The sequence below is a fragment of the Manacus candei genome, unplaced genomic scaffold (genome assembly GCF_025592945.1).
Source record: "Manacus candei isolate 608988 ecotype Guabito, Panama unplaced genomic scaffold, ASM2559294v1 h1tg000021l, whole genome shotgun sequence".
Taxonomy (NCBI): domain Eukaryota; kingdom Metazoa; phylum Chordata; class Aves; order Passeriformes; family Pipridae; genus Manacus; species Manacus candei.
Window position 1 is genome coordinate 2,311,087 of NW_026138069.1, and position 26,085 is coordinate 2,337,171.

General features: G+C 37.7%; 1 protein-coding gene across 2 annotated transcripts in view; it reads right to left on the reverse strand.

Annotated features, from left to right (window-relative positions):
* HDAC9 (histone deacetylase 9) overlaps window positions 1-26,085 on the reverse strand; it is a 459,755-nt gene that overhangs the window by 369,471 nt on the left and 64,199 nt on the right. The window contains exon 2 of one of the 2 annotated variants that reach the window (XM_051785904.1): window positions 22,135-22,199. The exons of the other annotated variant lie outside the window; for it this stretch is intronic. Coding sequence (XP_051641864.1) covers window positions 22,135-22,150 — 16 coding nt within the window. The 5' untranslated portion in view covers window positions 22,151-22,199. The remainder of the gene's footprint in view (window positions 1-22,134; window positions 22,200-26,085) is intronic. 2 annotated transcript variants of the gene reach the window in all.

The following is a 26,085-nucleotide window of genomic DNA, read 5'->3' on the forward strand; positions in this document are numbered from 1 at the left end:
TGATTTTTTTTTTTTAAACAACACTTTTTTAATATAGTACAACACAAATGGAGTCTGTCACGTTACAAGTCTCAAGGCACTTCACAATTTTCAGCAAAAGCTGACAAAACTGTGTCTAGCTAGATATGACACAGAAAACAGATTTTTCAACTATTATCTTGTGTCTTAACACGAGAAGTAAGTGAATCTTCACAAGTAGTAGGTGAATCTCAAAACAAAAAGAAGAACAAGTTTAAGAACAGAGTAGCTTTAGATGTGAGACTGAAAAGACTCTTGAATTCAGAGTTAGAAGCTGGTAAAGTCTCCCTTCAGAGCAAATGGAATTTACTCATGGACAAATTGATGCTTCGGATCACACATTGATCTGTCTTTTGTTACACAAGCTGACTGCTTCCAGAATAGTGCTAAAATCCATGTGCTGTATAAAAATAAAGCTCAAATACTTACAGAAACTAATACAATTTCTGTAGCAATACCTGTGTGAAAAGCAGCAAAGACTTTTTTTGTGTCTGGTCTATAGTCTATACACATGTCCACAACTACTTGCAATGTTTTCTCTACTTGAAATATTATCTCTAAAATCTACAATCTAATTTTCTTCAGAGAGGAACATCTCTTTGTTTCAACATTCCTTGCAGAATCATAACACCACCACCAAAAAAAAAAGCTGAAATTTTATAATAGCCTCTTTATTGTTATTATTTTGTAAATATTTGAGATGTGATGATTGATAATAAAACAGTCAAGTCAGAGGAATTATAAGGAGAAACAGTCACTAGTCCCAAATATTGCAACGTTGCTCTGTCTCTCCGTCTGTAACAGAGACAGTCAGTATAAGGCTGGGACCTGGAAAGGGAAAAATTCCTGTAATTCCTGTAACTGCCGAATATTTTACAAGCTGATATGCAGAGGAGTTTCTTCATATAATAACACATGACGAACTAGTGCTGGACATAATACCAGTATAAAAATTAAAATGTCTGTATATCAGAAGAGTCATTATAAGTAGCTGATTGTCTGACATATATATAATGCTTCTAGAAAAAAATGTTTCGAGTAACACTGAAGTTAGACAAACATATTTGAGTACTGTACAACGCATCCACTGTCAACATCACAATGTCCCACTGTCTTTGCTGTGCAAATTCCAGTGCAGATTCTTTTGTTACACCTTTGTTATACTATCATAATCACTCCCATTTCAAATGGAAGACCAGAAGAGTAGAGATTTGTCTTTAAATGTAATTTGGTATTTACTGAGTTACTCACTTGCTTTAGGATACTCACATGGGCTAATGTACCTCAACACATGAACATCTGTGTTACGACATTCCTAAGCCATGGAAAAGTAAGTGTTCTAGGCCCAAGACTTTCATACCATATCATTACACAATGACAAATACAATCCCCTTGCTTCTGGCTTGAAGGTAGCAATAGATGGGGATATAAAGCATTGGAACTTTGTTTGGTTTTGTGATTTCCTAGACCTGTCTAGAGCAAGCATCCCAGACAAGGATTCTTCCTTCTCATGTTCTCTGTTGAAGAAAAATGCCAGCACTGCTGAGATCTGCTCCTACCATAGTTCCACTTGGCACCCTAAAAATTCTTCCCCCTCAATGGGACAGTGTGGAGTGGTAACTGAAAACTTTAGTTCCTTCCAGATACTTTTTGCAACGTAAGTGAGAAGTATATATACATGATGGAAAGTATGAGTTGTTCTCACTTCAGTATTTGACCAAAAATCTAGCATGAATGGGAAAGCAGTAGACATGCCAACTAATTATATGGCATATAAACGCAATAAATACATGTGATGGTTTCACTCTAGGCCTTCCTACAGACCAGCTTGTAACCAGGAAGGAACTAGGAAAGTGATCACAGAAGTATTCCATGCTATTCCTTTACGTAACTGGAGGTATAACTAAAGCCAGCAGGAGGGACCTCGCTCTCTTCCTTTCCAGCGAGGTTTGAGAACGGTGAGTCCCTGTCTCGGTCTGGCTTATCTGGAGCTGAGGCCTGCGGTGACTGCTGTTATCTGCCACATGTGAGGGGAGAGTGCTGGGCCGTGTCTGGCCATCCTGCTTGTTCAAAGGGAAGTGGTGAGATTTTGCTAGTTCTTCAGTTGGCTGGTTACTGGGTTTTTTAGATTGTGTAGACTTGTTTGGTCTTTGCCCCTTTTTGTCCTGTTTTGAATACTTTATTGAAGAGCAATAGTACACTTATACCACTTTCAGATTCCTTTTCTACACTATGGTAAACTTTAGGAAATAGAAATATTGACAACATGGCAATTCCAGTCAACCCTCAAAAAACCTTTGTAGCCCAGAGGTGCTTAAAAAGCTCACTGTTTGGAAACTGTTCACTTCTATACTCTCCTAACACCATGTACAATAACATCCTGGCTTGCGACTGAAATCTTTGGGTGCAGCTGAAATACAGCCAACCACCACTACCTGCACACTTGTTTAATTACAGGAGGCTAGAATTAGGCAGAAAAGTGGTTGGAGAATTATTACTGTGCCAACTCTTCAGATGCTTACTCTGTTGGTTTGTGTAGGGTTTTTTCTAATCTTACTGCTGCCAGGAAAGCATCTCTTTGTTTAATAAAAGTTGATAGTTTAGGTAATTAAAACCTTGCAATTCTTAAAGATACTAGACAAAGCCAAAAGTTAAATGGTGTTTTCAAACAAAAACTTGAAGAGAAATTGTAGCCTCTGAGAAGGTGTTAGGATGCACACATGCTAATCTTACCAGCTGGTAATGTTAAATTCCTCTTTAGAAACTAGGCTAATACCCCTTGGAAATGGAAGTGTTTATATATATCTTCCCTTTTGATGAATCCCACATAAAAGGAGATTCAAAGCTCAAAAAATAAATGCAGTATTTTTTCACTGTATCAACAAACTTCCAATTAAAAAACTATGGTGGCTGTTGGGATTTTTTTAAAATCTTATGTCAAGGGGATTTGCAGACAAATTCCTTTTCTTGTGTTTACAGTTTTAAAATAATAGAAGCTTAACAAAATTAAAATTCTCAATTTCCACAAATATATATATATACAAAAGACTCAAATCACTTTGCCTTCCCCAATCACATGTACAATATGGGACCATTTCCAACCAGGACTTACTCTAGAAGCAGTAGAATACATTGGTCCTACAAGCACACATTTGAATGCTTCAGATAACAGAGTCAGCTGTGCAAATCTAACAGATGTAGGGAGAGGATGCTCACACTTCTCAACAAGGTTTATACATCTCCAAAGCAGAACAACTGCTGTTTGTGCCAGCATCTGCAATATGGCCCCTTTGCTGGACAGTCACCATATGGTAGCATCTCTCGTTGACAGAGAGAGAACATTTCACTGCAAGACTGTACCCTCTCTTGGATCCCTTAAAGTCATGGCAAGTTTCTAAATTTTGCTATCATGAAAATACATTGACAGCTTCACTTGGTGGAGGGAAGGGGGGAGAAGGTAATGCATATAATGAATAAAAATCCAGTTACTGAATTGGATACTCTAATGCATCATTGGAAAGAGCTGCACAGTTAACTATGGGGAATAAACCAGTTCAAAAATAAGTATTTTGTCCCAGTTTCCTCAGATATTTCCTCTTACTCAATTATTATTATTGGTATTTGTCCAGAATGTTGCACAACTAAATGTCATTTTCAGCCTAATGTTTTTAGAAAACAGTACTGACATGCCCAAGTTAGCACAAGTAGATAAGGGCATTTATCCCGTTGCTGGTTCTGCAGTAGTGGTCAATTTTTTTTATTTAGTAAGCAAAGATCAACTCAATTAAAAGAAAGAAATCTCAACACTTATAAAGCAGTAAACTTTCTCCTTCCTCTACTTTCCTCACTTAAGTCTATCACCATAGTAATAAAACACGCAAAAAAAAAAATCTGGTTTTGGTTTGGGTTTTTTTTGCCAGTTGAGCACACCTTGACTCCACACACAGCATGCTGGAATGACTCCAGTTCTTTCAACATACAGAAGCATTGAATGAACAGAGTTACACTGGAGACTCTCCTTCTCCATATCTGAGAAGGGTGTCAAGACAGCAGACTTCAGAGCAGGACAGGTAGCTGAAGAGAATTACTGTCAGATCAAATCAAGCTGAACTGCATCCTGGCACTCAAGTAACTTCACTGCAGTCACAGGACAACCAAAACCCAAATGATCAGAGAAAAAAAAAGTCTGATTTTCTCATTCTTTATTATCCAGGGAAGTAAGATATAGTAGGTAATTGTCTTCTTGTTGTTTACCCCCTGATCTGCCCCATACACAGGGGTTGACCCTCAGCCAGGTCAAGGCCCAGCCCCACCTTCTTCCCCAGCTTTCACATCTGCTCTTCAAAAATTCCTCTTGTTCTGGACTGTTCCAATTAGGCCTTTTTCCTGGGACTTAGCTAACCATTCTCTTCACCCACTCCATGGATTTAACACATTTGTGAACACTGCATCAAGTATGGGTTGCTGCAGCTATGTGGCATGCTCGCGCACCAGCGAGAGACCAAAGAGTGCCTGGAGAGCCGCCTGGAAGCAAAGAGCCACTTAGAAAAGGCAGAGCTTCACAAGAAACCGCACTACAAAGGCATAAATACTGTCTTCGTTTCCAAAATGTTACAGGAATCAGAGTCTGCCCATTAAGAATTTGGACACAAAATGGCTAAATACTGCCATCCAAACCAGAACAGTACTGAATGACTCTACCTCGGACACCCACGCATAGGTCCAAAACAAAATGCTACAAAAAGCTTTGGAAGAAGAGTTGCTGGAGAACGGTGTTACAGATTAAGGAACTGGTGGCAGACCTATTTTAGGTTTGGCTGGTTCCTTGTATTTTTTACAGCAGGTCTCAACCACTTGTTAAATTGAGAAAATACCTAATTCTGTCTAAAGACACAGAAAGTGATCCAACAGAGAGGGGAATTGGAAAAAAACGGTTGTACGAGCAGAAAAAGCAATCTGCTTAATGAGGGTGACTTTTTTTCTTATTTTTTGGTGTAAAACTGTCTTTTAGCTCAGGAATGAAGAATACAGTGTATAAACCAGCTGAAAATTACTGAGCATGCTGATGTCTGAGGAAAAGGTAAGATGAGAACCTGAATGCCTCAGGAGTCTTTTACAATAGTTAGCTGTGTAACCCAAGGAAAAAAGTGTCCTCTGAAAGGCTGGTTAACCCACTTCAGCTCCTACACTGTTCATCAAGACAGTGAAAAGCCTCCTAGTTGCCATAATCCACATTGGAAATACACCATTTTGGATTCTGAACCAAATTAAAAGTAAATCAAGGAATACTATTCGGGAGGGGCAGGGGGAGAGAAGGGGGGGGGAAGTGGGGAGAGACTTTAGTTCATTACCTTCTGTAGCAATACTGCTTAGGAGAGATTTTTTATTTTCAGCAGCTACCAGCTAGAACTGGCCATTTTAAAAGGCTTATTTTAGTGCCTTGCAAAGCAAGCTGTGAAGAGCTAACAAGACAACAACAACCTTCAGACAGAGGTATTTCTTTAGCAGTCTTACACCATCTACCTTTCACAAGCAGGAAGCTCACTCTGTCAGCAATAGCAGTTCCACAAATAACCATCAGCTTCTTGCCTCTTTTAACCTAATTTTCACTATATTTTTTAGTACAGCTACCAACTGAGAAAAGATATCCAATGCTCAAGGCCATTAACAAAATGCCACAACCACAGTGGGTTTTGCTTTTAGCGATGTTGAAGCAAATAAAAGTTTATGTATCCCACAGGACATTTTTCCCTACACTTGTCACAGAGGTTATATTGTACACATTTCTAAGTATCAGTCACAAAAAAAAAAATAAAATCATAAGCTTTGTCAATCTGAGGAATGTTCAAGATCAACCTTTCAGATTCTTCTAAGTTGTTCATAAAAATCTAAGTATTTAAAACTGTTTTCATTCTCTCTTTTTAAATTTTTTTGAATAAAAGATATATGCCTACAACACAATGAGCATTTAGAGTCTAGGTTCCAGTTTGTTCCAGTATTAGGGAAGTTTGAGTGCAGTATTATCAAAGATATTACCTCTAAGTCTTTCAATTCTTTTATTACCTTAAAATACTTTTCTAAGATTGAAACATTTTCTCCCATCTGTCAAAATATTGCCAGCAGAACAAAGCCGGTAGTAATTTGTCAAAATATTTAATTGCAAAAATGATCTTAAAATCAAGCCCAACTTCTTGAGCTCCTAAGAATATGCTATCAAAGAGACAAAATGTTTTCAGGAGAGTTTGAAGGATTTAGCTGTATTCATGATTAAACTGTTTAAACAAAAGACTAATGCAAGCAGCAAAATATAGAGAGAGTGAAAACTGAGTTTCCATTTTATGTCCAAATCTACAGTTTACCATATATAACTTAGATAACGAAAATTGTAGTACTTCAGGGAAACTATATATACTACTAGGCAGGTTTCCTCTATTAGTTTACATCTCCTTAGGAAAAAAAAATTAAACAAACAAACAAACAAAGTCCAAAACCAACTTCAACAACAGAAAACACACACACCAAAAAAAAAAACCCCAAACACCATCATCAACAAAAGAAATAAATCTCAGAAACCAAAACAATCAAAAAACACTTATCCATTAAGATTTTCAACTGCTATCCACCAAGAAAAAGCAAAAATCAGAACTACACTCTTTCATGACTCCACTTTCACAGTTTTGATGTACATATTTTACAAACAAAACTCTTAAAGAATATTAAGTCTACAAAGTTAAGCATTTTCAAATTACAAAACTCTGGATTATGGTTGTCTTTGACATTTTAATTTGGCTGCTGTTCTTACACGGATTATGGCAAAAATTTTAATTAAGTGCTTATATGCTACTTAGGATCCTTATAGCAGGGATGAATGTTATTCATTTAACGAAAAGCATTTATATTTTTTCCCCTTTATTCACCAATAAAGTTTCCAAACTCACTCTATGGAACATTATCTACAGCCTCCTTTGAAAACAAAATTATTCACTTCTTTAGTGAGCTCACTATAATGTTCAAGAAAATCACTTTGAAACACATTTTACTTTTTCGACATCCTTCCAATATGAGAGAATCCTTTACACTAAGTGGAGTGACCATCTTCCTTAGTAGAAGTCTGGCCTTTTGCAGATAAGTACCACCAGCCCCAGTTTCAACACATTGCTATCCTGTGCCAATATCCATGCCAAGCCAGTAACTCCACTACCTCCCAAACCTAACAACCCTAATAATCCATTTGGTGTTGCCTCAGTTCCTTACGGATGCTACGTTAGCATGACTAGTTAAAAGATCATGTCTTTATCTGCCAGGCTTTCCACTAGAATTTTACTCAGCTTAGGCTACTGCTTCTCCAAATAGCATGTTATTTCTGTCAAAGAAAAGCAAGGACAGGGAAAAGGGAAAAGCGAAAAGGGAGGGAAAGGGAAAGGGAAAGGGAAAGGGAAAGGGAAAGGGAAAGGGAAAGGGAAAGGGAAAGGGAAAGGGAAAGGGAAAGGGAAAGGGAAAGGGAAAGGGAAAGGGAAAGGGAAAGGGAAAGGGAAAGGGAAAGGGAAAGGGAAAGGGAAAGGGAAAGGGAGCCCAAAACTAGGATGTGCCTCATCACCGTGATATTGTCTTATGAACTCTTGGCCCCCACCTCAGAGTCTGCCCAGCTTGCCTAAAGCAGGTGCTGTGTGGACCTGAGATCCTGCAGGAACGTTTTCACTTCACTTCTGCATGACACTGCAGTGTTGAGAGCTATTCTGTGCCATTTAAATGAGTCTCAAAAGCCTTTCCAAGAAATAGAAACTTTCCCATTTTGTTTCGTATATCTTAAAATTGTATAAAAGTCCTGTATAAGATTTTGAAACACTTTTCCATCTGTATGCCTCATCTGAGTTCACCTTAGAACTAAACTGGAGCTTCAAAAAGTCCTTGAAGAACAGCTTTTTTGCAAAGAAAACCTCAGCCATTCCTTTAAGTTTGGACTTTACAAAAGCTTATGCCATGTGTCGAGATGGGCAGGGTAGATGTAAATGTCATTCCCTGAACCTCCATGGCTTCCAGCCATTTCATACAGTATGAGATTTCCCATATAATCTTTTTTCTACTTTTTAAAAGCTTTTTTTCTTTAACTTTCCCTGTATTTTTACTGCTATAGTTACATACTCAGAGTCTCTAACAAGCTTCTGTGAAAGTATCCGAAGGGTAAAGAAATATCTGCCAAGAAAAAAGGTTGGATTCTCAGGTTTGGCTTGAAGAAACACTAGTGAGAAGACATTATCTCTTTAATTGAGCTATTGAAAGAAGCTTCTGGATGATACAACTTACACGGATATTCAGAAATACATCTAATGGTACATGACTTCACATGCACTGTTCCATACAATCTCTGTGCAAGGGGTATGGATTAGTGGTTTTTCTTTCACATTCAGGAGGTGTGGTGAAGGATGCTAATTAAGACAGCCAAAACAAGGCTTAGGTTATTCATGTCAAACAGGTACCCTGAGAATTGCATAGTGAAAGTAGCACATGCCCAACAGTGTTTTCATTTTCAATAACTGCAGAAAGACAGAATCTGTACCACATACTGTAAGATCCATGGAAGCAGGATTTGACCCTTGAGCTATGGAAGTTGTATTTTAGATTAGCCTTTTCCCAGTATATCACTATAATAGTACAAAAAATGACAAGGATTTTTGCTACCAAAGTGTAATTTGTCTAATACAGCAGATTTGGAAAGACAAAATAAAGCTAATCTGGTTTTGCAACTTCCAACTAACACTATTTTTCTGTTAAACTTGTTCATGTTTCCACATTAATTTCTGAGAATCTTATTTGAGGGAAAGAGAGGTATGGGAAGTATAACTGACTGAATCAAAACCAGCAACTTCCCTGAAATCAGTCAGATTTTTAAGCCCCTGGAAAAGCTGTTTATAGTTATGTATTAAAAAAAAAAAGGCATCTAAGAGGACTGAAACAACGTACAAACCATCATTTTTTTTCCTCAGCTATGTTTGAAAAAAATAAACTCCTTGTGTAGATATTTAAATGTCCCAAATACCACAGTCCTTCAAGGACAATCAAGAGTGGCCTTCACAATGGCATTGGCCAGCTCCCTGAATACCTATGGGGGCATCCCATCAGCTCCCATGGACATCTGCATGTCCAGTTCACGTTCCTCAATCTTCCTGTATTGAGGGTCAGTCTTCTGTGCTCCAGACAGGTCCCATGGGCCTGATTCCTGAAGGTCAGCAACACAGACAGGGTGAAGAAGGCATTGAGCATCTCAGCATTCTCCATGTTCCCTGTCATCAGATCCTCTATGCCATTCAGTAGTGGGCTGACAGTTTCCATAGTCTCCCTTTTGTGGCTGATACATTTGCAGAAACACTTCTCATTGTTCTTGTTCTTAAACACCTCTTACCAGGTTCAACTCCAAAGCTTCATCTTTCTAAACCCCGTATCTCCCTGTTCCTCCAGAATCACCTGTCCCTGCCGCGACTTCCTGAATGCTACTTTTGATGTCAGATTTGTGTTAGGAGCTTTTTGTTTATGCAGACAGGCTCCCAGAAGTTTTCCTTTACTGCCTATACATCAGGATGGATTGTTCCTGAGCTTGCATGGGGAGATCCTTGAGAAATCAACCAGCTCTTCTTGATCCCTCTTCTCTCCAGGTCGGTATCTATTTTGATTTTGGTGCAGCTTGGTAACAGGGCTGTGTCCGTGTGTGCATGCAGTGCACATAAGTCCTTAATTCCTCGAGTGGCTCAGGAACTCCCCAGGTAGCTCTCTACAGGGATGAAATAAAAGGATCTATTTGCAACTCTGATTGCAAATACGTATTTTGACTAATCGCTAGAGGAGCTTGCCATGTGGGAGTTTTGGATGGTTCTATTGATTCCCCCAGGCAGGTCCTGCTGTGCCCTGACAAACTCATCTGGTTCAATACGCTGATTATCATCCTGAGTGGAGTCTCTGGCCATTTCAGAGAGATGCTCAGGCAGTTTCTGCAGCGAAATTAACCAAACTGTACACAGGTAAGACACTTGCAAATAGCCAGTGAACTGCTCCTCTAGGTGCACAAATGGTCACAAAGAATAGTTTTTGTAGTTAAAATTTCCTAGGAGATGATTTGTACATAGTTGAAGATACTCTATAGCAATGAATGTGCACGTGCCACAGAGGGCACAAAGACCATGAGTCAGCTGGGTTGCAAGAATTCAGTGGAACTGTGGTTTGGGGAGTATAATACAATCCAGATGAAGATACTGTTGCAAGAACCCACCATTCAGACCAGCAACTGCTTTATTCAGATCTGATTGCTGTAGAAGTCTGTTATTTCACTTTTATTAAGTTATTAAAAAGGCCTCCATACAAAGTTCAGGTCTCCATTTCTGACAAATATCTGAGTAATAAATTAGCTTACAAAGTAATTGAGGAGCATGCTATTGTAGCAATCTATTTTGATAATGTCAGTATATTCATCGAAATAATTAATTTGGTATCAATCTAACATTTCTTTTACAAATCTGAACTCGAAATAGTAGACAAAGAAAACTATGCAAAAAAAGTCAGACCAGCTATATTGTGAAATACTGTAGGGAATAAAAAAGACCATTCGCATACACTGAACCTAGAGATGCACAAATTTAGTTCAGTCAATATAAAGAAAATCTTTATGTAAATTCCAATTCCTGCACCTATTTCCACCATAATCATTACCTTGTACTATACAAGTCAAATAAATCAAAAATAAGTGGTTTGGGAAGCATTCAGAGGGTTCTTACAATATTTCAACTCTTCTTCAGTCGTGTAAATTGCTTTGTGAAACTGCAACTCTGAATACTGAAATGGCATTATAATAAATAATCATGGAATTTCTGTTTTGGTTGGTTTGTTTTGGTTTTTTTTTTAATCACTGCAATACCTGCATGGATCCACATTTCGAAAAATCTCTACCTAATGCATGAAAACAAAAATTTTCTCTGATAAAGCCTGACACTTAGACATGTATTACTGAAGATGATTTTACAAGAGTAAAAATTTAATTAGCTAGTCCTTCAGATGTGCTTCTAGGCCTGGACACCAATTCACATATTCCACTGCCGTTGGCATGGAATTAGTTAACCTATTAAGGAAAATGCAATTTTACTAAATGACAAACTATTTTGACAAAGTAACCATCTTGGAAAACCTAGGAAATAGTGACATTGTTCAAAATACTTTTGTAATATAAATATGAAGCAAGTAATACTATTTGAAATGCTTTGGCATTATGCTCATTTACTTCTCCAAATTAGATAAGACTTTTTGTTGCTCACTGCCAGGCTTATGAACAAATGACAATCATTTACAATATCAATTTCCATTAAAGGCAATTAGACTGAGGAAGAAAACAGAAGTAGTTATGCCCAAAGTGGTATTTTTAAATATGGTAAAATGATTAAGGCAAAGTGAAATAAGAGAAAGGCCATGTTTAGGAGAGTGTTCCATTCTTTGTCATTACGAAGCAGGGAATGGCTCTGTGATGTGAATGAACAAATTCATAACACTGTTCTGGCATTTCAGAGCAGATAACAGCGCAGACGAGTATTTGTCAAACACAGATGTCACACATCAAGATGCATAAATAACTGTAATCCAGTACTGCATTTCTTATCTACGTTAATACATGAAGGAGAAAGAGGGCAAATAAAAAATAAAAACCTTTCTCTGCAGGCTTCTAGTCCCTTGGTGAGACTAAGACAGCTCTCCTAAAGACTGATAATATGTGCCCCAAATATCTGCCATCTGACTCCACTGACAGTAGTGCAAGCAGTAACTTTGAGGAAAAAAATGCAAAATATGTCTATGTAGGATTGCTATCAACCAACTTTACAAAAATTGAAAGATGGAACTCTTCATAATATCATACAGGGAACATGATCTAGAAACCTTTATAACTATTTCTTTATCCCACACAAACAGACAGCTAGACCAAAAAGTAGAAATAAATCAACTTTGAATTTTCTGTCTCAATAATAAAAACATCTACTGTATGCAACACTGAAAATATTTAACTGTTACAAAATAGAATTAATGTCTCAGTAAAAGGGTACTTATCATTAAAATCTTTATGGAGAAAAGTTTGTAGGTACCACCCTGAATAAGTAAGAAAATATAATTAAGCTGATGCTGCAAAGAAAAGAAATAGACCTCAGCTGGTAGGACACAAATCCAAGACCTGCACGTGTCCAGGGTTACACATCAGAGAGCAATCCATGGGGCTGCCCACAATGCTTTATTCATTCAGAATTCACAATCATTACTCAAGATTCAGGGAAAACTGGGAACCAGTGCTCTAAAAAGACCAAAGGTTGAAGTGGTAGGATTGTTCTATGAGGACAGCATTTCATTTTATTACATTAACATTGCCTTACTCAGTTTTGCCAAGCCTTCACTCTAGCTTTGATATTAAGCATGTTCATCATCTACTACACCTACACCACATTTTTATACACATGTCTGGCACCTGAATTCAGAATAGGGTTGAGCAGAATCCCAAACCACTAAAAATTAGTTATCACTCTTGTAGTTTCATAAGCATTTAAAGCTAAAAGGTCGTGAAGGTTACTTATAAGTACAAAAGGCACCATCAAGAATTTATTACCTAAAACTTTATGACTCTTTACATGGTCTGTCAACCAAGTGGGATTTATTCAGTCTTATCTCAGGCAAATTTTGGTGGCAATAGACAGGTCTCACCCACCACGCCAGTCTGTTAGTCCCATCTGAAGCAGTGAGGCAGTGCAGAAGATACCTTTTTTTAGATTTATTTTTTTTTAAGACATCAGTTATTCCTCTTGTCAGCCCTGAAATTCAAGGAAAGAAATGGAATAACTGCCAACTTCTTTAGGGATGCAGTGTCTTTCCTGTATGTATTGACTACCTGGAATGAGAAACACTTAGGAACTCCCTCAGCAATTCCCAGATGAATGCCTATTATCTCGGTAAAAAATCCTCCACATTATGGGAAGGCTGGTAAATGAAGAAATGGGAAGTATGGAGTCCTTTCCAAACCATCCTGCTCCCACTTCAGTCTAGTAGTGGGTTTCTGTGGCTAGGTTTTGGTAGCTGTGGGGGCTACAGGGGTGGCTTCTGTTAGAAGCTGCTGGAAGCTTCCCCTGTTCTGTGGAGGCAATGCCAGCCGGCTCCAGGACGGACTTCCAGGCACTGGCCAAGGCCGAACCAAGTAGGATTGACAGTAACGCCTCTGTGATAACATATTTAAGAATAGAAGATTGTTGTGCAGGAGAAATTCCAGCCAGGGAAGAGCGGAGTGAGAACATTGGAATAACAACATAGACACCAAGGTCACTGCAGGAGGAGGGAGAGGAGCTGCTCCAGGTGCCGGAGCTGCGGCCCCTGCAGCCCGTGGTGAAGACCATGGTGGAGCAGGTGGATACATGAAGGAGGCTGTGACCCTGTGGGAGGCCCAGGATGGAGCGGGGCCCTGCTGGAGACCAGCAGCCTGTGGAGAGGGAAGCCCACACTGGAGCAGGTTTATCCCAGGTAGGACTTGTGGCCCCTGTGGGGGACCCACGCTGGTACAGCTCAAGGACTGCATCCCATGGAGGAGTGACCCACGGGACAATAGTTTGGGAAGAACTGCTGCCTGAGGGATGGACTCACGCTGGAGAGGTCCATCAAGGTATGTGTCCCATGGGAGGGACCCCACGGGAGCAGGGGAAAGACACTCCTCTCTGAGCAGCAGCAGAAACAACAACTCCCATTCCCTGTCCCCCTGCACCACTGGGGGGGAGGAGGGAGAACATGGAAGGAGGGGTGGGGGGAAGGTGTTTTCAGGACTGTTTTATATCTCAGTCTTTGGCTCTTATCCTGTAAGTAATAAATTTAATTCATATCCCCACTTTGAGTCTGTTTTGCCTGTGAAGGTAATTGGTAATTGACCTCTCCCAGCTGTTATCTCAACTCACGAATCCTTAGCTGGTTTTTTTCTCTCTCCTCTGTCCAGTTGCAGAGGGAGACTGAGAGAGTGAGAGAGCAGCTGGTATCCAGCCAGGGTCAACCCACTACGGGAGGCTACTGCTAATTTGCGTTTGGCTTGCTCGCAGGTTTTCCCTAACTAGAAGCATAACCCACAGTCATTGGTCACCTTTGCCTTTTGGGGACACAGTTGTTTAGGCCCTGCCACCTACAGACTGCTTCACAGAACTCAGAAAACGAAGAATAACCAAAAGCTTAATTTTGCCACTAACAACTTGTTAGGCTCTGTTTGTGCCACCTGACTTCAAAGGGACTGTTTCTTTTTAATCAGCCAAGGAAGAAAAGAATTTGTATGCAAACAGAATTAAGCTATCAGTAAAGTACAACAGTTGAATGTGGATTCATTAAACAGGGATGCATCTGAGGACTAAATTAAGCATGGAAAATAGAAGGGGGGAAAAAAATCTATATCTTAAAATGTGATAGGGTCCATTTACTAAATAAGATTACTTTTCTCTACAATACATTACCCAAAGGCACTTCCAAAATTGAGGGAGTACATTACATGGTACTAATCAGAACTTTTTTCCTAAGTAGGTCAGATGTTGAAAGAAAATCTTGAAATCTTATGCACTGTTAAAAGAAAAATCTCCTGAAAGCAGTACAGCCAAGGTGCTAATCACTTTCTAAAATATAAAAACCTTCTGCATAAACATTAAATGTAGCACTTTAAAATGCACAGTCACACACCTGAGGCTGTTCTTTCACTGTCATTTTAATTTAGTCTGTAATAACAAAATGAATTTTAATTAGATGAATGACTTTATTGCATATAGAGTTATTTAACTTCACAAAGAATGACTTATTTAGAAATTATTTTTTTTTCAGAAAGCAAAACCTCTCCAGTGCCAAATGGTCAGGTGTAGTTAGACTTTAGACTTAGTTCTTTGTTTAGAAGATCATTAATATGGCAAGATAAGGTTTGGGGTTTTTTTCTAGTTTTATTTACAATAGGAATATTACACCATTGAATAGCTTTGATGGAGGCTATCCATCATGGGGAAGGACAGTGAAGGAACTAGCAAAACTGAGGGAGAAATACCTTTACTGCCAAACTTCAGAAGAGACAATTCTGGCTCAGGTTCCAGGCAAACACCAGTTACACACTGTTCTATATGTACTGTCCTGTACTGCACATAACTTTGCAAATTCCCAAATTAAAAATCTCCTTAGTAGAATGTGTTTTCTAGCCATTTTTTTAAAGCCTAATTGAAGATATCTATTATTATCTTCAAGCCTTCTTTCAAAATTCAGAATCAAAGTGCATACAAGTCCATGGATGGGCACAGAAGAGAAGAGTTGCCGTGAATGTAAATGGCAACACCATTAACCTGTCTGAAGGCATATGCAATAAAGCTCTGCCTGCCTCCTGGGCTAACAGACAGCAGTTTAACTGCAATTAGGACAGCACAGAACCCTTGCTGCTAAGAAATATGCTCAATTAGTTTGGGCATAGTACCAACAGAACTTTCTGTAATCTCAGGATACAGCGAGAATCATCTTCCAGCTGTTTGCAATATGGAAACAGTAAACTAACATCTGTCTAAAAAGGACATATTGACTTACTGATGTTACAGCTATAAAATCAGAATCGGGATTATGAACTTTGCTGATGTATAACTGAATGGGGAATGATGATGGAAAATACATAAAATACGTGAAATAATTACTTTTCATTAAAATGGAAAATGGAAAGAAGTGAGTAACTTGCTGGGGAGTACAGGACTATACTTTGGCATTGAAAATAGAGCCAAAGTAAACCAGGTGAGATTTAGAAGGGCCAAAGGGGAATTTGCACCTTTACCACCCAAAAAAGCAGCTTAGTAATGCACTATATCCAAACTACTGCAAACTGTGTTTCAGCAAGAGCTTAACATAAATGAAAGATATTTTTTATTCTCTTTGTGGGTTTAGAGGGTTTTTCTGGTCTGTAATTTGGAGGGACTGATCTATTATTTTGGAGGGGTAAAGGGTTTTTTTAATTTTTTATAGGAATAAAGAAAAAATCTGGACAAGAAAATAGCTTGTCAAAGAAGCTACTGCATCTTCTGGGAAATGTAATAAAATACCATACTTCCATGAATATAGCTTGCATCCCCTTTAATGTAATTCCTTATGAATCAGAGAGTAGATAACCAAGATACTCACAGAATCACATAAAACCAAACACAGAGTCTAGAAGGCTATCTTGCAGGAGGAACTGATTATTGCAGGGAAAAGTACTTGAAGGATGAGGGTTTTCAAAATTAATAGGATCCTACCTACATAGATAACTCAACATTTCTGTCAAAAAGAAGGTTTGCTTTGTTTATTTTCTTCAGATATATAACCTGTAGGCTATACAGGACTATTGGCTATGTGTCTAAGAGTCACACTGTAATAAATAAAATGTTATTTTAAGCCCAAGTCAAAGTATGGAATGATTCCATATTTTCCCCCTCAAGTTAACTTACTTTGAGTTAATTCAAGGCAGCAAATATGGTTTTGTAAAATAGTATGTAGTCTTCCACACATTTGTTCTGGTCTACAAGTATGTGTTCAAGTATGAAAAATAACTTAAGTTAATTAGCAAATAACTAACTTAAGGAAGAACAGTCTTCAGCAGACATACTCCAAGTTTTGCCATGCCTTCATGGAAAAATAAAGTAGCTCTCCTAATTCAGTCTCCACACTAAGTATTCTTAGTAGACATGCGTGACATTAGAGAGAGAAGGTTTTGGTTCTAAACCATAAATATTCATTAAGGAACTATTGCATGGCCTTTTCAGAAAAATACATGTCTGAAAAAAGATTATATTCTTTAGAACTTTTGCCAATTTATTATTAAACAGCATTCAACTGTCTGTAACATTTCTAAATGCAGCAATTCAGAGTGAGTGAGTACATGAAAGGATAAATCTGGTTCACACAGTCTAAAATCTTCTTCACAGTCTGGGAAAACACTACAACAGGGGAAAAAAATCATAAGAAAAATCTTCATCTGTCAGTCAAGGATTCTCTTGGCATAACTTCAAAACTTTACTCCCACTTTGCTATACATTTTGATATAAAAGTTCATCCTTTCAAATCATCATGTTAGACTCAGCTAACAATCTTGCTAGAATCTGAAAACAGAAATCTGTAAAAGAGTAAAAAAATGGTTGCAATCTCCAAAACATTCTTACGACTTCACACCTTTAAAATTCAGAGTCTTGTTTATTCTTAAATACTGTGTTCATCTGCCTAAGATAGTTTACTTATGGACCTCTTTTCTTCACTCCTCTCCCTGTGAAGACAGATAAAAAAGAAACTGGAATCATAACATTAAACATGAAATGAATATGCTGTTCACAGTTTTTCAACTAATTGTAATATTTACTTTCAAATTTTATTCAGTGAGTATCTTCTGCTGCACAAAAACAATGTATTAATTGCTGCAATTTTGTGTCTTATTTTTAAAATATGCATAGAATTTACAAATAGATGCCAGGTGAAAGACAGACAGTGAAACCTCCTGAGACATGAGACCATTTCTTAAATAAATGACAGCAATAAAAATCTTTTGCACACCAAAGATCTGATAAATAAGAAGAAATTAATGAAAATCTACAATTACCTGGATTATAAATTACAGAATCAGTAGCAGGATTGTTTTCATTTACAAAGCCAAATGTAATTATAAATAATGAGATAAGAGAGCTCTGGTAACAGCCTTGGTTAAGAGTATCACATTAGTGAGCTGAGCATAATTTGAAAAATATAACAACACTAAAGAGCCATCAGAGTGATGAAAATTGTCAGCATCTGCCATTTCACTGCAATAGTATATCAAATCCAGCTGTAAATATAGGGGGTTTAAGCTTTTGCACAGAGTTATACACTCTCCTGCCTCCTCTGCTTCTAAACAAAGATGTGCAATGATGGTGCTCCATACAAGAATATTTGACAAAAAAATTAGGATTGAGAATACAATGACTTACCAATATTTATGACATAATAGGTGCTATTTTAAGCAGAAACTCAAATAGGACAAATGTTTTACAGTCTCTATTAAAATATTCTCAAGTTTTTACTTGACAATTTCAGCTCTGTTCCTACAGAACTCCTATATACTATTCAAACTAATTCTGTTCCATTTCATCTTCCACCAACACTGGGTAGAAAATTAGATAAAAAAAAAAAATTAATCATACTATTCTGTGAATTGTATTATTCAAAATTCTCCATTAACTCTTGAAACTTACATTGCCATAATGATGCTGCCATTATCTGAGATATAGAGGAAGCAACTTAGACGATTCAGAGAAGCTTTAAAATGCTACTACTTCCTATGAGCTACAAACCCTCCAAATTTTATTAATTTGGGCTGTACAACCACAGTCATCCTTTTGGATTAAAAAAAGTGCTGGGAAATATCAAACCCCACCTTTACTCTAAACACAACTGAAGTTACATTTCCTATAAGCACTCAGACACTGAAGGTGGGAATGCACCATGGAAATGAAATAAAATTCTAATTGTGGCCCACATGTCATTTGCTCTCCACAGTAACTACAGAAGATGAAAAATGAAGGCTGGACCTTGCAAATACCTATGATGGGAAGGGAGATTACAGATGAATGAAGCAAAGGAACGTGCAACTGCCACAGAGACATTCTGATGGAGCTGCTAAGTATCTTCTTCTATACACTGTGAAATCTGAGACAGCTTCATTTGTCCCACATGCCTCCAGAGACAACGACACAGATAGTGCAACACTAAAGACTCCCTCACCATTCCTCCTTCTGACCTCCTTTTTCCTATAGAAGTATTATGTGATCAGATTTTAAAAATATTTTTTAAAATAGCCAACATACCCTCCCACTCAGAGCAGTGGTCATACACAGTATGTACACTGACTTGTACTACATTTATGTTTAAAAAAAATGCCAGTAACTGAAAACTACATTGAGCACTACATATTTTCTAGTCAGAAGTTTGATTTTAAGGCCTGACCTGCCTTTTTAAAATATTATTTACTTTGCCTATGTTATGGATATAGAAACAGTACTGTTGTAACTAGAAAAGTGTATTTAGGAAGGATTGAGGGGTGTTCAGCAACCTTTCCCGTAACATTAACACCACACAGGAAAAGTTACTCTGGAATGATTTTACATTTGCTGGCACACCCTTTCACTTACAACTAACTGCAAGAGAAAAAAATTGAACTAGAGAAGGAAAACTGTCTAAGAGCAAGCTGTACTTGGGAACAGATCTCAAAAAAGGAGGTTTCTTGACTTGGAAGAATTCCTCTTCCCCAATATTCAGAATCCAATAAAGTTCATTAATTTCAGTGATAGTTGAAGAGTTAATATGAACAGTAAGACTACATTGTTATGAGGCCTAACATCACAGATTTTGGAATGGATAATGTAACAATTGCTTAGAGATTAAATACTGGATTGGAAACATTGATTTGAAACACTGGACAGCTTTGGGGTCCCAAAGGTTAGGCTCTGGAAACACAGATAATTACATTTTAAGACTTCCAAGTCATAATGGCTACTTCTAAGACCAAAAATAGATGGCCTCAGGAATAGCACTAAGTATATTTCAGTGCCAGAGAGAATAGAAAAAAGAACTGACAACCCAATACCTTAAAAATTGAACAGCAGATCCCCTACACTGATTGGCTAAAATGTCATATTTTTTAATCACTTTTTGCCTCCCATTTTGCAACAATATTGTTAGTAACATTTAAAAAATTTTCCTCTGCACACAGAAGACCTAAAAAGATATTTTTAGCCTGGCTTCCTAAGGAAATGAAACTTATCCGTTAGGCCCTCATCACAATAACTCTGAATTCATGGAGTGATTTCTGCCAGGTCTGAGAGAGTGTAAAACATATTAGATTCCCAAAAATGGCAGCTGGGAAAGAGAATGCAACTAGTGCTCCCATTGTGGGGCTGCCTTTGCTAGGCATGAGAGGGAACACTGGGGAGCTTCTCCCTGCTGTCTCAGAGACCAGGTTGCTGCAATTGTGTTGCTCGGGGCTCTAGGCGGAGCAGTGAAAGGATAAGGCTGGTTTGGTTTGATTGTCTTGTTTGCTGTAACAAAAGCTGGGATGATCATCTGTTTACATGATTACTGTTCAGTTGGAAATGAAAGTAGCATTGACCAAATCCTTCAGTAATATGTATCTTGACACAGGTCCACCAAGACTCTTAAGAACAGTGTATATTTGCTGAGGATCCAGCATCAAGCACTGCAGTGCAGTGAAGGCCGAGAGGATGAAATTTATTACTGACATGAATGAGGGGAAAATTTGAAAAATTCCAAGGGGATCTCCTGTAGCTGAAAAACTAGGTAAAAGAATAATAATAATAATAATAACAAAATTTGGTACAAAGGAGCAGATGACAATGATTAAGATGTCTGCAAAACAAGCGTATTTTGTCACTTCATAAGAACATTGCTAATTACGCTCCTGGTCCTCAGATGAGGGATGTGGATGGCCTCAAAAAGCAACATCTTTTGCAGCTATTACTGCTCTAACTTATTCACTACTGTTAAAGTTTAATTTTTTTCTTCTTACACAACTTACTGGATGTTTTCTTTGATGGCTCTTAAAAGATATTGGTATTAAAGGTAACTTATGTGGAAGACTTCTCATTACAGCACATCCATACGTTAGAGCAAGAGGAGTTGACAGGCACAAGGTTGCTCCTAAGCTGAACCCTCCACAGTGCACCATGTTTTCTTGTGTGAGATTCACATGGAATTAGTTGTACTGTTTTTCAGTATGAGATTATAAACAAAACAATAAAAATTTCAAATACTTATTTTTTTATCAACCTCATGAAGCTCCTCAAAAGTTTGGCTTAATGTTTTCATCTTTCAAAAGTAAATATCCAAATATGAAAAGATACATAGAACCCACTTTGTAAATACCTCCACTTTGTAAATACATCCTGTAGAAACTATAGAGTACCAATTTTGTTAGACAGCTTGCAGTAAAATAAAATGTATTAATGAAGAACCCAAAAGACACTAACGACTTCTTAATGATGCCTTCCTGAGGAAAAACACTCATCACTGGAGTTTTTTTGCTTGCTTGTTTGGGTTTTGGGCTTTTACTGCTAGGAAAATTATCATTAAAAAGCTCCTAATACATTTCATGTAAAGATATTAAGTAAAAACATGTACCAATGACAGAATTTAGCTCATCTCACTAAATGAACGCTATAAAATAGATTCTGAACTGATGTGTCCTTCCCCAGCCTTGGCGTATATTTAGCCACATCACATCCACATGATCAATAAGACAAAGAGAAATAGTTGTAAGAATTAAACCCCCTATCACAACTTTCGGCTGCACACTAAGAATCCAATCTAAATCTCATTCAGACCAGTACAGGCTAGAACCTTCCACTGCACTATTGCCAGGAAACCAGGTTTGAACTTAATACAGACTTTATGGCTAATTGACAGTTTTTTGAGCACCGCAAGCACAAACCCACCTTATTTTAGCCTTAACTATAATGTCTCCGCTGTAAGACTACCTCACTTCAGGTTATTTAGTGTATTTTAAAGTGAAACTACTAAAAAGTATTTGCGTGTTTATTTAGCCTATTATTTAGGATTTTTAACTACAATAATTATTACTACCAGGAGCTGCAACAGAAATCATCAAAGAAGAATTTTCCAACCACAAAGTAGTAATAGTAATCAGCATAGAAGGCTTCAGCTTGTGAAGGACAGCACAGCATACTTCTCAGACAGCACATTTCTCTCACACTTGTGAGAGAAATCAAAGTTTATTTTTCAACTCATGCAAAAACTCAATTAAAACACCTTTCAGACCTCACAGGCTTGCATTGTTTTTTCAACTGTTATTATTACTTTGGTAGTTAGCTCGTGATTTGTCAAGTGAATATACCCTTCTGACTCTGCACGAAGTTTGTTGCTAAGGCAGATATGTGTCTAGATTTATTTACTATTAACAACACAGAGGATAATAATTTTTTTATGATTACGATATAATAACACAAAGCCATACATCTTATTCAATTTTCAATCACTGAGGATCACTTCCAATTCAACTTTCAATTTAGATCTTAAATGAAAAGAACTTACCAGTTAGAGCGTACATGGTCTCGTTGATGTAACTTATGGTGGTTTAGAAAGCTAGCAAGGCTGTTCTGATATTAAAAGCAACAATGAAGGGAAGTGGTTAGTCAACTAGCTGGTTCTGTTATTCCCTCCCACTTCTTACAGCAGTACCTAATTGTGGGGTCATAATTCAGCTTACTACCCCAGTTTTTAATTTTGTTTGTTTAAAAAAAAAACCAAAACAACCAAAACACCCACAACACTTTACCACTTTTGAAGGTTTATGACAGTGTTTCAAACCAGATGTTCAATACCTATAGTCATAATAAGATACTAGATACAACATCCAAGCAGCACTAGTCTCTGTTTAGTTGGAGGGAAAATAAAAAAAAAAATCAAAGAGAAACAAGAATCTAGCTAACAGTAGTTTTTCTCACTGTTGCTTTGAAGTGAAGACAATAAAATGCAAACCATTCTGCATTAGTGGGAAAGAAAGAATAAATTAGCTGTATATATTATTAGTCAAGTTACCTAACGGAGCTGATCAAGCTCACTTTGAGCCAATGGACAGGAGTTTTTATGCAGCTATTTATGCTTTTGTACATGAATAAGGGATGCTATCTATAAAATATCAGTATTTTATAGTCACTTCAAGTGACCAAGGGTAATAAGAGACAGAAAAGAACTAAAAATTACATAATTATGTTTAATTAATGTTTAATTTTTGCCTTAAAGCCATATTTTTTTGTAATACACAATGTTTAACACTGCATATAAAAGGAACACTGAAAGAATTAACACAATCTCAGTGTCCTCATTTAGTAAGCTCATTTAAAAAACAAGAATTTCCACTTTTAGCAATATCATTTGGGGAAAAACCTAAGACACTGTCCTTTGTTTCTGTGCATTAAAATAATATAAAACAGATTAAGATGAGTTGGTTAAAGCTAAGTCACAGAAATAGCCCAAGTTCATCTTTACATTTGTGGTCTTATGGTTTACTCAATGCTTTCCTTTGGCATTCGTACAGTACATCAAAATTTAGTGCCTACACAATCCAGGGCTTTGGGTGTTTTGAGTACTTTAGATAAATCACAAACTAGATCAAAGTTCAACTTCTCTCTCTACCAAAAATACCCCTCACAACCAAAAGCCAACACGCGACTGAGGCCACAAGGAACTGCACTCCATGTCCCTCTCCTTAGCCCACATGCTCTGCCCCAGTCAGCAGACTATAGAATCTCTCCTGCTTTCTTGAAAGAATGACCTGGCCATCATTCAGCAGGACACTGCCACACTTCGCTTTCGCTCACATTTCTTGCTTTTTTATTTTCTTCCATCCATAGGGACTGCCCATCTAACATGATGGAGAAGCCATTTTGTAAGAACTTTCAATGTACCCATGAAAGTCTATCACACATGCATCACCGTCATCTTTCACAGAAGGTCATTTCCCACAGAATTCTTGTTGCATCTTCCCAGTAACAGCAACTAGCTGCATATTGCCAAGGTCCATTTGCTGTAGCCTGACAGTGCAAAAGACCTCACAATAGTACTATTAATTTCTACAATATTTAGTTAATAAACAGCCTCTGTGTAATCATGTCCCTTCTTCTGTGAGGAAAAGATAAAAGGATCTGGAGAGACAGAGATCCTCCAGAACCTGGTGAAAATGTAATTTGTAGAGGTTATTAAGAGACTACTCAGTAGGACTAGAAATGTGGACTAGGTTATGCTACACACTTTCGATGCAATTTCCTGGTATAGTAAGGAAATATGTCATCTTCATAAACACATCACACTATTATAACTGCTGTGTGTTCCCCCTGTCTCTCTATCAAAATACTGTCCCATAGTTTCACTTGATGGTTAAAACATTTATAAGATTCCAATACATATGTTGGAATAGCTTATAGAGACCACTCAAAGCTCGCCTGTAACCTTGCAACCTTGTAACCTTTATCACTCCTTGTTAATGCTAAAGTTGTTCTTTAGCTTAAGGACAGCTTTTCCCTCTCTTGTAATGACTACACTGGTGCAAGTAAATCTCAGGCAGAAGAGTAGCTTTGATGGCTTTCCACTACACATATTCAGGGAAATTGTGGGTGGGCAGGTGGGTGTGTTTTTATGCAGAAACACCTTCCACTAGATCAGGTTGCGCAGAGCTTCATCCAACCTCACCCTGAACTCTTCCAGGGATGGGGCATTCACAACTTCTCTGGGCAACCTGTTCCAGAGCCTCACCACCCTCACAGTAAAGAATTTCTTCCAAATATCTAATCTAAATCTACTCTCCTTCATCTTAGATCCGTTCCCTCCTGTCCTATCACCACATGCCCTTGTAAAAAGTCCTTCTCCAGCCTTCTTGTAGGCCTCCTTTAACTACTGGAAGGTGCTGTAAGGTCTGCCCAGAGCCTTGTCCACCATGCTGAATAGCCCCAACTCTCTCAGCCTGTAACTATCTTTATATACTAAACAAACAACTATTATATACAACAAACGATTATTCAAACCTCCATAAAAAGCCTTCAACATTTTTCATGAAAATTCACAAATATGGCAGCTTTGGAACTCATCAGATCCCTGCATGTGAGTCTCCTCTGTATCTGCTTGTGCCTTTCTGCAGATTATGAGACAGCAGGAAATAGAGCAGTTACTTAAATAAAAAAACAGAGCTAAATTACCAGTGCAAGGGATTGCATCATATAAAGGGGATACTATCTTCTTCTCTAGAAGAATCAATTAAAAAATCCTTTCAGTATCTGCTGAAATCTCAGCATTCATTTGTACAGTGTCTTATCAAGAAACAGTAAACTTTGAAAATTGAGAGCAGATAAAAGTTACTGTACTGGAGATAGAGCATAAAACTTTCTTCATTGGTCACAATGCACCTAACTAATATGTATGCCACATGGCAAGCATACCAGACATCCGGTCACCCCACACATTTTGGAATAGTCAATTATAGTTGTCTACTACTCTACTCATTCTACTTCTACTAAGTTCAAACATTGCTGTGTTTGCTCAGACATTTCTACTAGGTTAAGACCACCATAGCAGAAAAAAATAGCTACTGTTTCATTTTGGAAGACAAAAACATGATAAAGTAGGAAAACTTTTATGTATTAAATATCTATTTTTCTTACAGTGTAACTGTTAGCTATGTCATCCTTGCTGTCTTGAGAAATCATTAGAGTTTGTCTTTAAAAAAAAAAAAATCTAAACTGTTTTAGTCCCCATTTAGACCAGCTGTTATACATTACTGAAATTCCTTGAGGAAGTGTAACTTTTACAAATTTGGACAGCTTGTTTCATTTCCCTAAGCTGTTCCTTTACAATATCTTTGCATAAAGGGCAGGGGGGAAAAAGAAACAGCTGAATCGAAAAAAAGGTGTTCATATGGACAAAGCAGAAATGGTATCTTTTAAAAAGTGACCTGTTATTACTAAACATTTTGGTCAGTTCAATGGACTGAAAACACTCTCAATTAATTGTATAATGCCAGAGCTGCACATCCTAATGTGTGCAGCACGTTCTACAGTAGCCCTCAGGTACTCACAGGACTCTGGTTTTCTGGAATTTTTTTTTGAATAGCAAAACCTTCCCAAGGCCGAGAGCTCCATGAGAGAAAAGCTTGAGAATTATTCAAATTGCAGCAGAATCAACCCCAATTTTCCTTTTTCAGACCACCTTGAGGCTTCTCGAACACAGAGACTCTGAGACTAAGCAAGCACTAAATTAAATGAGAATGCTCTTTATCCTTTTTAGGGTTACACAAGAAGCAAATTTACTTTACAAAGATGCCGTATTTTCAGAGTCTAGAAGACAAATGTCTGCATTACTCTTGGTACAGGCCCCTCAAGCTGTTCCTGGATGGAGTCACTCCAAGAAGGTTCAGCACTGCCTACTCCATAAGTGATAGTCAGAAAGCAGCATCTCTCTATGTTATGTTACTCACGTTCCACAGCCAGAAAA